Raw genomic sequence first — 12637 nt, forward strand, 5'->3', positions numbered from 1 at the left:
GGACAGTAACTTCTTTAGTCCTTTAATTGTAATTTTGACAGTTCTAGTGGAGCACTGTTGTATTAATTGTACTTTTTTTTATAGTTAGTTTAAAGTATATTTTTGGGCTTTTTACCTTTGATATACAGGTTAGTAGAGAGAGACAGGAAAACTGGAGACAGGGAGGGGAAATGACAAGTAGTATAGGACCGCTTGGTGCAGGATTCAAACCAGGGTCGCCTGCAGCGAGGACTGTAGCCTCAACACACGGGGCAGGTGCTCTACCCAATGAGCTATACTTAACCCATTAATTGTACATTAATTGCACTACTTAGGTTTTGAGCCGGTCCACGATTGTCTGCCAGGCTTTCTCCCTTTCCTTGATTACAGTGCTTGTGTTGCCTTTTTTTCTTATAATTTCTTTAACCTCATCATGAAATTCCATCAGGAGCTGTTGTTCAGCGGCTGTGAAGAATGACGCGCAACACCTTTCCATTTTCCAATCTGTGATTCTGTGATCGATGCCGTGGGTCTATTTGAGAATGCCGTGAACACGCACTTATCCCAACTATCTACACCTGGCTTGACATAGCCGCGCCTTTTCATCCTGGCTCAGCAAACGTGCAACCGAATAAGCCAAGATGCTCCGGTCAGACTAGATCAAGCCGCGCATGCTCAGTTATCCTGGATTTCTTTATTCTACTTTTGTGCAATACCCCTCAGGTCTGGAGCAGGCTAGCTGCAGAGAATAAATCACCAGAGTAACTGGGCCGGGTTAAATTTAACCTGCTTTCATGCAAACGACTTGAGGCTAAATTCAGCCAGGATAACTAACATATCCCAGCTTAATCCCTTATCCTGGTTTCGTGCAATACCCCTCTGGTCTGTAAGTTTAGACCATGATCACTTACATCAAAATCACTTCAAAAGGGGATCTCTTTGCTACGGTGGCCCTGAAGAGCAAACGACAACGACATTAACAAAAACACAACGACATTAAACAAAACACAACAACATTAACAAAGACACAACAACATTAACAAAGACACAACAACATTAAACAAAACACAACAACATTAACAAAGACACAACAACATTAAACAAAACACAACAACATTAAACAAAACACAACGACATTAAATAAAACACACAACATTAAACAAAACACAACGACATTAAATAAAACACACAACATTAAAAGAAACACAACGACATTAAACAAAACACAACTTTAAACAAAACACGACATTAACAAAAACAATGACATTAACACAATGACATTAACAAACACACAATGACATTAACAAAAACACAATGACATTAACAAAAACACAACTTTAAACAAAACACGACATTAACAAAAACACAACGACATTAACAAAACACAACTTTAAACAAAACACGACATTAACAAAAACACAACAACATTAACAAAAACACAACGACATTAACAAAAACACAACGCCATTAACAAAAACAAAACGACATTAACAAAAACACAATGACATTAACAAAAACACAACAACATTAACAAAAACACAACGACATTAACAAAAACACAATGACATTAACAAAAACACAACAACATTAACAAAAACACAACGACATTAACAAAAACACAACGACATTAACAAAAACAAAACGACATTAACAAAAACACAATGACATTAACAAAAACACAACAAAAAGGAAAATACAACGACATTAACAAAACACAATGGCAAGAAGGAAAACACAACAACATTAACAAAACACAACAACAAAAAGGAAAACACAACAACATTAACAAAAACACAACAAGAAAAAGGAAAACACAACGGCAAGAAGGAAAACACAACGACATTAACAAAACACAAGGGCAAAAAGGAAAACACAACATTAACAAAAACACAATGACATTAACAAAAACACAACAAAAAGGAAAACACAACAACATGAACAAAAACACAACGACAAAAAGGAAAACACAACAACATTAAACAAAACACAACGACATTAACAAAAACACAACATGAACAAAAACACGACATTAAACAAAACACAACGACAAAAAGGAAAACACAATATTAACAAAAACACAACATTAAACAAAACACAACTTTAAACAAAACACGACATTAACAAAAACACAATGACATTAAATTTACAAGATATACTCTCAATGGATGATGTGAAACCTGAAGTAAGATTGTTGGTAAATGGAAAACCCATTATGTTTTTGTGTGACACAGGAGCTTGCAGAACTACTTGTAGGGAAGGTGTACCACAGGCTAAAACTAACGGCAATGTTGTAGTAGTAAGATCTGCGAGCGGGAAGTTAACTGAAGTTGAAGAATCTGAGCCAGTGTGGCTATGAGATCTAAGAGATCCAGATGGCTCGTCTTGCCGTCTATCAATTCTGATGTTTGCAGAATGTCCAGTTAACCTCCTTGGGAGAGATAGATTGTTGTTATTAGGATTGGTGCCTACGCGAGAAGGGCGAATTGTAGTTAAAAGAAAAGCAGAACTACAGAAGGGAGACTTTTTCCTTCTCACGAGGGATAGGACTACCACACTATTTCTATTCCCTCGATGTTCCTAATAAACCACCCCATGCGACCGCAGATGCTAAAGTATTTACTGTAGTGGATATCAGTAATGTGTTCTTCTCCGTACCTATAGATAAAGATAGTCAATATTGGTTTGCATTTACCTTTGGAGGCCAAAGATATACCTATACTAGATTGCCTCAAAGTTATTGTGAAAGTCCAACTATCTATTCTCAATTAATGAGTGCAAGCATGGCTAAGTTTCAACCCCCAGGGGGAAGTCAAGTTTTAATATATGTAGATGACGTGTTATTAGCCTCTCCTGATTTGAAAACATGTAAAGAAGACATTTTAGCTTTACTAAAGCATTTGGCTGAAGAAGGCCATAAAGTAAGCAAAAGTAAACTCCAAATGTGTAAAATGCAAGTTAAATATTTAGGACATAATTTAAGTGCAGGAGGAAGAACAATAATGGAAGACAGAAAGATTGCAATTCTCCAAGCTCCAAAACCTTTAGTAAAAAAGCAGATGTCATTTCTGGGGTTGACAAACTATTGTAGAAATTGGATACCAAACTATGCTGAAATAACAGCATTGTTAAATAAATTAATGTATGAAGAAGATCTTAAAATGACATCTCAGCTAAAATGGACTGAAGAAGCTGAAAAAGCTTTCTGTGAAGTAAAGCAAGTGTTAGTGTCCAGTACAGCACTAGCATTGCCAGACTATAACAAACCAGATGGCTGTAAAGGTCATTTTATGACCTCTGTATTGGCACAACAATATGGAGATAAGATGAAGCCTATAGCTTATTTTTCATCAAAGCTAGATAGTGTAGCTTGTGCACTACCACATTGTGTAAGAGCAGTCATAGCAGCATCCATGGCTGTGGAAACAAGTACAATTATAAAGAAAAATAGCAGTATGCAAATGTGCAGCACACACATCTGGTACTGATAAAGTTTCTCTAGGAAATGCATTTGCAGATAAAACCGCGAAAGCAGCTGCGGCAGGTCAATTCAATATATTGACCTTAGAAGAACGAACTAATATAGACGATACCATGCTAAAAGACATGCAACAACAAAGTCCACAATCTAAAAAAAAAGCATTTGGGAAAAGAATGGAGCTAATTTACAAAATGACATCTATGTATGACCAAATAATAAACCTGTCCTACCAAAGAATCTCTATAAATGGGCAGCAATATTGAGCCATGGGGTTACACACATGTCTCAACAGGAGGGATTGTAGGACAGATACATCAATACTTTACCACTTATGGATTCAACTCTTATTAAAAAAATTTTTGTAGAGCATGTTTGACCTGTGCTAAACATAATCCACAAGGTAATTTGAGACCACGTAGAGGGCGTTTCCCAACACCTCAGTATCCGTTTCAAATTATCCATATGGACTTTATAGAGTTAAACCAAAGTGAAGGGAAAAAGTATTGTTTAGTCATAATAGATGCATTTTCAAAATGGATTGAACTTTTCCCAACCAAGAATCCAGACGCTTTGACGGTAGCAAAAACCACTTTGGAAGGATATTGTAAGGATAAGGATATTCCCAGGTATGGAATTTCTGAGAAGATATATAGTGATAATGGAACCCATTTCGTTAACCAAGTGGTTAAAAAGATTGGTGTAATGTTCCACATATTTAAAAAATCATTGTGCATGCCACCCTCAAAGTGCAGGATTAGTAGAAAGGATGAATGGAACAATTAAGAATAGGCTGAAGAAATGTATGGAGGAAACAGGCAGATTATGGAGACAATGTTTAGACCTGGAAAAAAATTGTATATTGATATTACTACTGGGTTAACACCATATGAAACATTATTTGGAAGACCTTATAGGTTACCTCAATTTAAGAATCACTGGGAAATAGATGAAGAAGCTAATTTAGCTGACTACATGAGACACATGCTGGGAAAACAAAAACAGAAACAAACTGATGAAAATTCTTCTGTTTCCCAGCAGGAAATCCAATTAGTGGAATCAGGAGATTGGGTGCTAATATGAAGCATAAAAAAGAAACACTGGCACTCACCAAAGTGGGAAGGGCTGTATCAGGTACTAATAATAACCCCACAGTATTAAAAATAGCAGAAGGATCAACTTGGATCCATTTAACACATTGCAAAAAGATCATTTCGACTGAAGACTCCGACAGGGGAGGTGAGCCAAAGACCGATAATAGGGTGGACCTGAACGTTTAGAGTTCAGGTATACCTGAAAGTCAGTGAAGATCTTACAAGCCACCAAACCTAGTAGAAGAGGTTTTTCGGTCAAAATGACTTCAAGATGGTTGTGTGTTGCAATTCGGTGTTGGTTCCTATTCCTATTAACAATTCTGATCTTTCTGTTTGTTTGGTATTTGTGGGAAGCACCTAAGCCTGATAGACCGATGAACACTGTCCAGACATATTCTGAAAACGTCACTTCAATGAAACCAAGATGAAGCCATTAATTCGTATTAAGAGAAATACTGCAGACGATGTGACGTGCGGAGAAGGCATACAGACTAAACCCTTTATTTTTCTGTTCTCCACAAAATCAAACTGCTTTGATAATAATTCCATATTCCGTACTTAGAAATGATGCCAATGACAAAGGACAAAGCTGGGGAGCGGCATAGGAATGGTATGCCACTATTGGTTACGGATGGGGAGCGCTGATTGGAGAAACTGGGTATGATTGGTCAGATTGGTCAATATATGGAGCCATAGAAATGAGAGAAAAATTCAGTATGAACAAAACTAAGGATGGTTTAGTACTAAAATATCAGTCTGATAACTCTGAGTGTCAATCCATAAGTCTGTGGGCATATTCCAGTGAAAGAGATCCAGAATTTAGAGCAGTTCTATGTTATGGAAGCCAAACTAAACCTGAAATGCCAAAAAGAACTTACAAGAAAGGAGGACGAATTCTGATGGCAAATAATGTGACGGTGGATGAATGGTTCCAAGTCACAACAGGTTTTTCTGGAACTAATAATAATTGGTTGTTAATGGTAGAACAAGCTGCCAATATGACTAAGACTGACTGTGTAGTTTGCATGGGACCAAGACCGCTTTTGCAAATTGTCCCGACAGTGATACCACAGGAGTGTGTGTGAGGGTGTTATAGACGTCATGAATAACACAAACCCCGGTAAAAATTGTAGTATTTGGGATTCATTTTTCCCGGTCACGACAGCAGAAAAGGAAAAGCCGTTGTTTTCCAAGAAAGTAGCTAGAGGCAATTTTACGTGCATTAAAATGGAGAGAGGAGATGGTTCTAGGAAACGAAATACCGTAGGTAATCTTACTGCAACCTCATGCAGAAAACATATAAGAGTAAGTACGACTGGTTCTAAACCTTATGATTTCAAACCAGTGTCTCGAGGTGATATTTGGTGGTGGTGTGGAGACGAAAGACTTTTTGACAGGTTGTCTAGAAATGTGACTGGATATTGTGCATTAGTGACATTACTGTTACCAGTTTCAGTACTTCCTATGACGACTGAAGGACTGATCACTGAATCAGTTATATTTGTGTCACAACAGTGGTTTCATAAAAGATCCACTGCTTGGTTGACAGACAAAGATCCAACTTCACGTGGTGTACCTAGTGAATATAAATTGGTTGATCAAGTTGCGGCAGGTTTTGAGTCCACCCTCTGTTGGTGGTGTACCATAAATAAAAACGTAGACAGGATTAACTACATTCATTACAATGTTCAAAAACTAGGAAACTGGACCCAGAGCGGATTTGAAGCTGTACATGGCCAACTGGCAGCTACTTCCCCTATGGCTTTTCAGAATAGAATAGCGCTGGATATGCTGTTGGCAGAAAAGGGTGGTGTATGTGCAATTTTTGGGGAAAAGTGTTGTACTTTATCCCCAACAATACGGCTGCTGATGGCAGTCTGACTAAAGCCATTGAGGGCCTGCGTTCACTGAATGGTAAGATGAAAGATCATTCCGGTGTTGACACCACCTTGTGGGATTCATAGATGGATGCCTTTGGGAAGTATAGAGCTCTGGTATCTTCTGTCCTAGTCTCAAGTGCAGTTTTTGCAGCGATTTTGACTTTGTGTGGCTGTTGTTGTATTCCCTGTCTCCGTGCCTTAATTAATAGACTAATCACTACTGCCATTACACCCGTGGATAGTCGATATGCTCAGATGTATACTTTGCTTGGACATGATGATAATGATAATGATGATCCTGAGGATAATTTACCCGATCTGTATCCGATTTCGTCTAATGTTGATTATGATTAGTAAACAGTAAAAAGTAAACAAATAACTCTGAGTGTAAACCTATTTGTTCTCATAAAAATGATCTTACAACTGAAAATCTTTTGAAGTGGTTGATATAAGTGAAATGAGAAGATGAGTAAATATGTGATAAACAGGAGGGAAATGTTGGAATTATTGTATATAAGTTATCTCATATTTACCCCTTTCTATAATCGCTAACCTTTATAGTCTACAAGCCTGCTGTTTTAAAGTTGTTTTTCAGGACTTGTGACCCTGCTCAGGAAGTCTCCGAAGTGTGTGTGATCACCATTGATCAACTTGTGACCTGATCAGGAAATACCACCGTTGATAAAATTGTGACTCTGATCAGAAAATCTTTAAAGTATGTCTGACCGATTTGTGACCCCCAACCTTTAGTAGTAACACTATGTAAATTAGGGACTCCCTGAAACCAATAAAAAGAAAGGGTTCGGCAAGGTTTGCTCAGAACGGGTTGGAGATTGAAACTGAGCAGATCTCTGGCGTTCTCCTTGCAAGTAAAAACTCTAATCCTGTTGTCTTGTCTTCTTTGTTTGATTTTTTAAGCGTTTTAGGTTGCCTGAACCTGACACTACTTCATGCGACAGTTATAGACCGATCTCTCTGCTGAATGTAGACTGTAAGATACTGGCCAAAATACTTGCCCTCCGCCTCCAGCGTGTACTACCAGATATTATCTCACTGGACCAAACAGGATTTATGGTGGGGAGACACTCTTTTTTTAACACGAGGAGACTACTTAATATAATTTTCTCACCCTCCTCTATCACAACACTGTATCGTTTTCAAATGGAAATATACTTTCCCCCTACATGTGACCAATGGATACGTGATGTCTGGCAATGCCTTAAGTTAGAAAAGCTACGATTTTTATTGAAAGGATCTCTGAAATCCTTTCAGACAACCTGGGATCCTCTATTAGTTCTTATAAGAGGACTTACTATTAATTCTTATGTTGGCGAGGCGTCCTAAGTAGAGCCTTTTGGAAATTGAGTGACCTTCACTCTTCTTTCTCCACGACGCGTGTGCCTCTGTTCTGGTCTTCTCTACTGCGACTCTTTCTCCCTCTTACCCAAGCTAAATTTTGTTTGCTCTTTCCAGGATGACCGTGTTTATCATTAGTTATTATTTATTTATTTATTTACTTGTTTGCTTACTTATTTATTATCATCATTATAACTCTCTATATATATTTATGTATTTATTTATGTATTTTAATTTAATTAATTAATTTTTTATTTAGTCACCTTTTTATTTGTGGCCCAGACATACCCAGTGGTGAGGGGTGGGGGTGGGTTGTTAAAAAGAAAAAGAATGTAAACAGGATTCTAAGTGAAGTCTAAGTTATTATTATCATTTTATTTCATCTCCTTAATTTGAATTTCATTCTGCTGCATTTTCTTCTTTTTAACTCAAATTAAACATAGAAATAAATAATATTCCTGCCTATAATATTTTGCCTTGAAAATAAATAAGCAATATAAATAAACAGATAAGAAATTAAAATAAATAATAAACCTGCCTTTGTTATATAAAACGCTTTAACATTTACCACAAAAAACTGAAACTCTGTTGAATAAGTCCCCTTTAAACAGGCATTTAAACTTTAAAAATCAGGAACAAAACCCCTGGTTGGAACCCACTGCACTAGAGGATCAGACTATCAGAAAAGTTTAACATTGGCCACATTGTTGTTTCCAGAAGATGGGCTGTGAATCAAACACTGTAAATATCATGCTCGTCTTTACACTTAAAATGACTGACAATATAATAATGTGTCTATTAATCTGTCTATTATATGGATAATCTGCTAAACAAATAAACCTGAAAGGGATTCTGAAACTGTCTACTACTGTCTATTACACCCTCCTCAACACCCAAACTATCCATTAGTTCATCAGTGAGGTGCTATCTGAAATCTAAGTATAATTACATATTCTCAGATGTGTAGTGATAGTCAGATGTGTGTCTGCTATACTTGCAGGCTGTATATTTGCATTTATTAGTTACTATTCATCATTTTTAATAAAATAACATGGGCTGTCACAACCAAAACATGGGATGTTTTGTCAAAAATAAAGTACATTGAGTTATCAACTAAGATGTTATGGTAGGTTTTGGTTTAATATGTATTAAAACTAATGGATCCTCAAGTTTGAAATCAGTATGATCAACTTTATGCTATTTACAAAGAAAAATCAGATTCAAAATCCAATGAATTAAAGAAATTACATTCAAAATATTGTTAAAATAATAATTGTTATTGCTTGACCTCTGAAACCTTTTAATAAAATTGCAAAAATTGACATTAATAAGATAAATATAAACAAAATATGTAACATGTCAATATAACCCATTTTATTATACTGTTGTGTGTTTTGGTAGTGACAATTTTGGGAAAGGTAAAATATTCCAAAACTTTCTGAGAATACAATATGAGAATTAACTGTACTTACTACAACAACTTACATTTACTAGAAATGTATACCTTATATATTATATCATTTGCATAGATACAAAGATTTGGGGAAAAGAAAAAAAAAATTTAAGATGTTGCCAACCCTGACTTTGCACCAATTCGACAGAGTGGCCCATATATGTACATGTATTTTTTCCTTACCTGTAACACCTAATACATTTTTCATTTAATAGACAAACATCTTCTCTCTATCTATGTGTGGAGAGAATTCATCGACATTGTATTGAGGTGGAGACAAAAATCTCAAAACCTGGACAAATAAAATGAAACCCTGCAGCATGTTAAGGCAAAGCTGTCTTCCTTTTCTTACACACGCTTGAAATACTGTCATATTATCATAACCAGTGACGGAAGAAGTATTCAGATCCTTTACTTAAGTAAAAATAGAAATAGAGATTCCATCACAAGCAACAAAAGAATGAAAACTATTAGTCTATCTATCGTATGTTTTTACCTGCAGTAGTGATAATCCAAGCAGACCAGCAGACTCCGAAGTAAAATGCAGTTTTCAGAGACTCCATGTTAGTACAAGCCAAAATCCTTTCTGCTTGCTGTAAATAAGGTTTTTCTCTGGGTTTAGACTGCTGTTTCTGTTCAATGGGACAAAGAGTGTGAGAGCTGCAGATGGGGAACTGGGGGTTACGCCTGTGTTCCACTGGCTGATCCCTCCCACATGCCTGCCTGGAAGGTTCCACAACTATTTGCTCATCTTGAACTCTGCCTTTCACCAAAACATGGATTAAGAACAACTGTCTATGGGCCAACATGACACTCCCCTTTAAAACTTGGAATGTTTCCTTCTATAACTGCTCAGTGTTAGACAGAAACATGAGTCATTACTTAGAAGTAGTTACACCCACCCTGACAGGAACCAAATAGTGGAGTCTTTCTTTGTGGGAATGAGATTCTCAGCATCAAGATGTTCACTGACGAATCGAATGAGGATAATACTTTGAAGAATGTCATTTACAGCAATATTTGTACACATATATGGGCCATGCCAATTTAAAAAGCATTTCTGTCTTCTGTCAGTTAGCCCTCTGAGAGGAGTAAAAAAAAAAAAAAAAAACAAGCCAAAGAATGTGGGACTGAAGAAAAGTAAAAACTCAAGATCACAGCTCAAGCAGGGTTTTATGGATGAATGTGGGAAAGAGAGATGTCAGTATTTTTAAAGTAATGGCATTTGGCTCCACCACATTACGGCAGTAAATGTTTGAGGCTTGTTTAGACAGATATCAAGGCATTGAGCAACTATGGGAACATTGCAGAGTTTGTGTCATGAGGGGAAACATTCTGGTAGTAATTACAAACCATCTGACTAGAGGACACACATGGTCATGTAAGACCACTCCCCTCCCTCCATATACACAGACTCTCAGAGAAATACACAGACATCTACAGAGAGCAACTGTATAACACAAACCTTTGTACATTCATATGCAACTAATTTCATTTACAAATATGTTTTGCATTACAAATAATGCTGCCCAGATGTTTTTTAACAACATAATGAGAAAATGTTTTGAGCCTACAAATATTCATTGTTTAAAGTACAGTGTTTACATTGAATCAACAAATCCTCCAAATGAATAAGGAGTGCATGGAATGAACGTGACTCTAGAATGACACACTGGAGCATTTTTTAAATCTGGCTTTAGGAGGATTGGGAGTAATCAGCAGTATAATATAATTTGTCTGTGCTTTCTAAAACCATAACAAACTACTGTTAAAATCAAGATTTTTTTATGATATACAAAGCTATGGTTAATGTTAAGGTTAAAGAAACATTTGGTGTTGGTTACAACTTCCTTAAAGTTAGGCCACCTTCATTTTCATGGCTGTGTGCTGAGCCCCCTACTCTATATCTCTCTACACCCACGATTGCACCCCCGACCACTCCGGAAACAGCATCATCAAATTTATTGATGATACTACTGTGGTGGGGCTCATCTCTGGGGGGGATGAGTCTGCATATCGGGACGAGGTGGAGCAGTTGTCAGTGTGGTGCACAGAAAACAACATGGCACTGAACACTACCAAGACGAAGGAGCTGGTCATAGACTACAGGCTACAGACTATAAAACAGACACTCCGCCCCTGTTCATCGGCGGGGACTGTGTGGAGAGGTTCACAGACTTCCGGTTTCTGGGCATTCATATAGAGGATGACCTGACCTGGAGCATCAACACCACTGCTATCATTAAGAAGGCACAGCAGAGATTGTACTTCCTGAGAGTACCTGAGAGAATAACCAACTCTCACAAAAACTGCTTGTGTCCTTTTATCATTGCTCCATAGAGAGCATTTTGACCTACTGCATGTGTGTGTGGTTCTCCAGCTGCACAGCTGTAGAGAGTATAGCGCTCCAGAGGGTCATCACCACAGCCCAGAAGATTATCGGCTGCCCCCTCCCCTCCCTGAAAGATCTGTACAGTTCCCGCTGTTTCAGAAAAGCTCACCATATCCTCAGGGACCCATCTCACATTCACTCTTTGGCTGCTGCCCTCAGGCAAACGCTGCAGGACATTGAGAGTACACACAAATAGATTACATAACAGCTTTTACGCTAAAGCCATAAATGCACTTAATTGCATTAAATAATGGTAATTATGTATTTATTTTTGTTTCTGCACTTTAAAGATGGCATCTCAATTTCGTTGCGCTTTGTACAATGACAATAAAGACTTTCTATTCTATTCTATAAAGTTAAGGGACGCTCATAGTTACAGTTTTTATAAAACAGCAAACTGCAAAACTGTTGAAAATATGACACTCACAGCTGGAAACTGGAAATGAACAAGCAGTCTCCTGCTGCAAAGTCCACTGTTGGGTTAACACTTCCCCACCAATCTTCCTCTGAAAGAGGAAAACTGTCATTATCTGAACTGTATGGTACACAGTGTGTGTAATCAAATGATAATTAATAGTCTAATCCTAACATAAGGGTGGGATGCATGATGTGAAGCCCAGTTTCCAGTCTCAAAGTAGTACAGGGAACAAATCAGGTTGTACACTCACTATCTCAGCAAGCTGAAACTGCCACCAAGCTCATCTGTTGAACAACAGCCTTTATCAGAACCTTTCTCAGGGTTAGAAGCAACAAACTCATAAGATCATATGATCAGCACAAAAAAATTGGAATAATCCAAATTTTCTTCAATCTTGCTTCCCAATAACATAATAAGTTTAACGAACCCCATGACCATACATCTCTGCCAGAATTGTCTTTTTTTATTGTTTATTTTCAGAGTACGGACATTGCCACAGACAATGTTCCTTCAATTGCAGTATTATTGGGTATATAAGAATATGTACAAACATTTTTCTTTTATTTATGTCATAGGTTGCAAAATGTTTT

General features: G+C 37.2%; 1 protein-coding gene across 1 annotated transcript in view; it reads right to left on the bottom strand.

Annotated features, from left to right (window-relative positions):
• Positions 1-9867, bottom strand: part of LOC128369253 (tissue factor-like) — a 29354-nt gene extending 19487 nt beyond the window's left edge. Inside the window, exon 1 of the mRNA XM_053330259.1 lies at positions 9734-9867. Within this exon, the coding sequence (XP_053186234.1) occupies positions 9734-9800 (67 nt within the window). The 5' untranslated portion in view covers positions 9801-9867. The remainder of the gene's footprint in view (positions 1-9733) is intronic.
• Between the last annotated feature and the right edge of the window lie 2770 nt (positions 9868-12637).

The sequence above is a fragment of the Scomber japonicus genome, chromosome 12 (assembly GCF_027409825.1).
Source record: "Scomber japonicus isolate fScoJap1 chromosome 12, fScoJap1.pri, whole genome shotgun sequence".
Classification (NCBI taxonomy): domain Eukaryota; kingdom Metazoa; phylum Chordata; class Actinopteri; order Scombriformes; family Scombridae; genus Scomber; species Scomber japonicus.